General features: G+C 37.8%; 1 protein-coding gene across 1 annotated transcript in view; it reads left to right on the forward strand.

Annotated features, from left to right (window-relative positions):
• Window positions 1–837: 837 nt before the first annotated feature.
• The window catches only part of LOC106869024 (uncharacterized), a 31,529-nt gene continuing 29,866 nt past the window's right edge, over window positions 838–2,500 (forward strand). Inside the window, exon 1 of the mRNA XM_014914517.2 lies at window positions 838–1,068. Coding sequence (XP_014770003.2) covers window positions 987–1,068 — 82 coding nt within the window. The 5' untranslated portion in view covers window positions 838–986. The remainder of the gene's footprint in view (window positions 1,069–2,500) is intronic.

A 2,500-nucleotide genomic window follows, 5' to 3' on the forward strand; every position in this document is an offset into this window, starting at 1 on the left:
AAGATCAGGGTGGCGTGTCGTATGACGTCAGTGTCTGGGGAGGCTGACCGGAAGGGCGAGTCGACCGGAAGGGGAAACAGGGCAGAGGGAGCCTCGATCGGTGTTCGTGCCCTTTTCGAACGGGGCTGCGATCAGGACAAGACGTGTTAAGCGACGGTCTAGGTTTGGGGAGGTTTGGGAGAAGCAGCTGCTATACCTGGTGTACCTTGGGTCGGGGCAAGCTTCAAGGATCGGATACCGCAAGACGGACTCGCTGGCGAGGAAAGGAAAACCGAGGTAAGGCGATTACATCTACTCGTACGCACACACCACAGGAACTATCACTAAAGATCTGAACAGATGGATAGAAGAAATAGGCATAAAACCCAGTTTAGTACAGCTGTAGAAAACTTATTAATGACAGGATACTTAGGACGGTCCTTGACATCTAAGGCTACTTGTTGTAGCCAGATGTTAGGATTCTTTGCTTTTCCATCAGTCTAATCTGTTTAGTGTATATGAAAATAATAATAATAATCTTACTAGCAGTAACAGCAATTATAATCTCTATATGTACATACATTACTAAACGTGGACGAACACATACATGTTGTGGGAACAATGGATGGACAAAAGGAGTGAAAGAGAGAGTGAAGCGAAAGAGTGAGTGAATGGGAGAGAAAGAGGAATACGTACACATTCAATGAATTAAAGACACACCCATCGAAAAGGTATTCAGCTAGTATACAATTTAAATTATGAACTCATTAGGTTTCCTAGATGGTTTCAGTTTTTATTGTTTAATGGTATTTCCTAACTGTGAAAGGGCACAATGAGAAAAAGGATTGCCTTTTCATGCTGTTAAACTGCTTTGACACTCCCCAATCAATGATTCACGTGTTTGTGCGGATGGTTCCTTCAGCATAAAAAGGTTGTGCTTAAACGACAGAGTAACATTCGTAACGAAGCCTTGCAACAACGTAACGAATACGAACAATCATATCAACATGAATTACACTCTTTTAGTCATCTTTGTGGCTTGTTTGATAGGATGTGGCGCGCAAATTTACACAGATGTCGATTTAAACGGTGAGTATATTTAATATATGCACCTGTGTATATGTGTGTATGTATGGCATTGTTCAGTTTTATTTCAAGATTTCTTGTCAATTGAAAAAGAGCCGGTTTCTAACCTAGATTCAAGACTCCTTCATTGGAATTTCAACATCATCAACAAGGTATTTTTGTCTGTCTGTCTGTCTGTATGTATGTATGTCTGTATGTATATGTGCAGATTTGTATAACTATGTATGTATGTCATTATTCAGTTTATTTCAAGCTTTCTTGCCAATAGAGAAAGCGCTAGATTGTAACCTAGATCCAAGGCTCCTTCACTGGGATTTCAATAGCATCAACAGAGTGTAATTCATGTTGATGTGATGGTTTGTTTGTATTTATTACATGTATGTGTGTACATGTGCAGTATTTGGAGCTAGTGTATGTGCAGATTTGTATACTTTGTTTGATGTATGTATTCTCTTGCATGTAGTTACACGTCTAGACATGCACATATATACTTAAATACTAAACTTCTGGTAAGTTTTACAAATGTTTACAGTTCCAGTTGATGGCTTGGATCTGTAGACATTGAATCAGCTTTCTCCTTTTTAGTTTATAAAAGCCCAATTTGTCAACGAGCGTATAATTCGGGAGTGGGACCAGTGAATCGTGAGAATATTTGGGCCTCAACGTAGCCAAAGAACAGGTTCACATGGTTGGGGCCCATTTTCGTTCCCATGGCCACTCCCGAGACTGTTGGTAAAATACCCCGCGAACGAGAAGCAGTTGAGAGAGAGAACAAGTTCGACCAGACGAAGAAGTATGGAGGTATCAGGTTGGTGGTTGGGTCGAAGGTCCAGGAAGTGTTTGAGTGCAAGAAGTCTTTCGTTGTGTGGGATCACGGAATATAGACTACTGATATGAAGAGTGAAGAGCAGTTTAAAGGGGCCAGGAGTGAAGGAGAAAGAGTTGAAGAGACGAAGAGCATGGTTAGTGTCGTGGATGTGGGAGGTGAGGAAAGCTGTTAGGGGAGAAAGACACGATATATATAAATATATAAATATATATATTTATATATACATATATATGCACATACATGCAAATACATATATGCACATATATATATATTTGTAGTATATATATATATATATATATATATATATATATATATATATATATATATATATATATATATATATATATATATATATAGGCATGTCTGTGTGTGTGAATGTATGTTTATATATTTATCAATCTCTCGATGTTTTTTAATATTTATTTGTTTGCATATCTCTCTCTTTCTCTTTCAATATATACATACATACAAACATAACTACATACACACATACATACATACACACACACACACACACACACACACACACAAACACACGCACACACACACACACACACACACACATATATATATATACATATATATATATATATATATATATTGTAA

Source organism: Octopus bimaculoides, chromosome 14 (assembly GCF_001194135.2).
Source record: "Octopus bimaculoides isolate UCB-OBI-ISO-001 chromosome 14, ASM119413v2, whole genome shotgun sequence".
Lineage (NCBI taxonomy): Eukaryota > Metazoa > Mollusca > Cephalopoda > Octopoda > Octopodidae > Octopus > Octopus bimaculoides.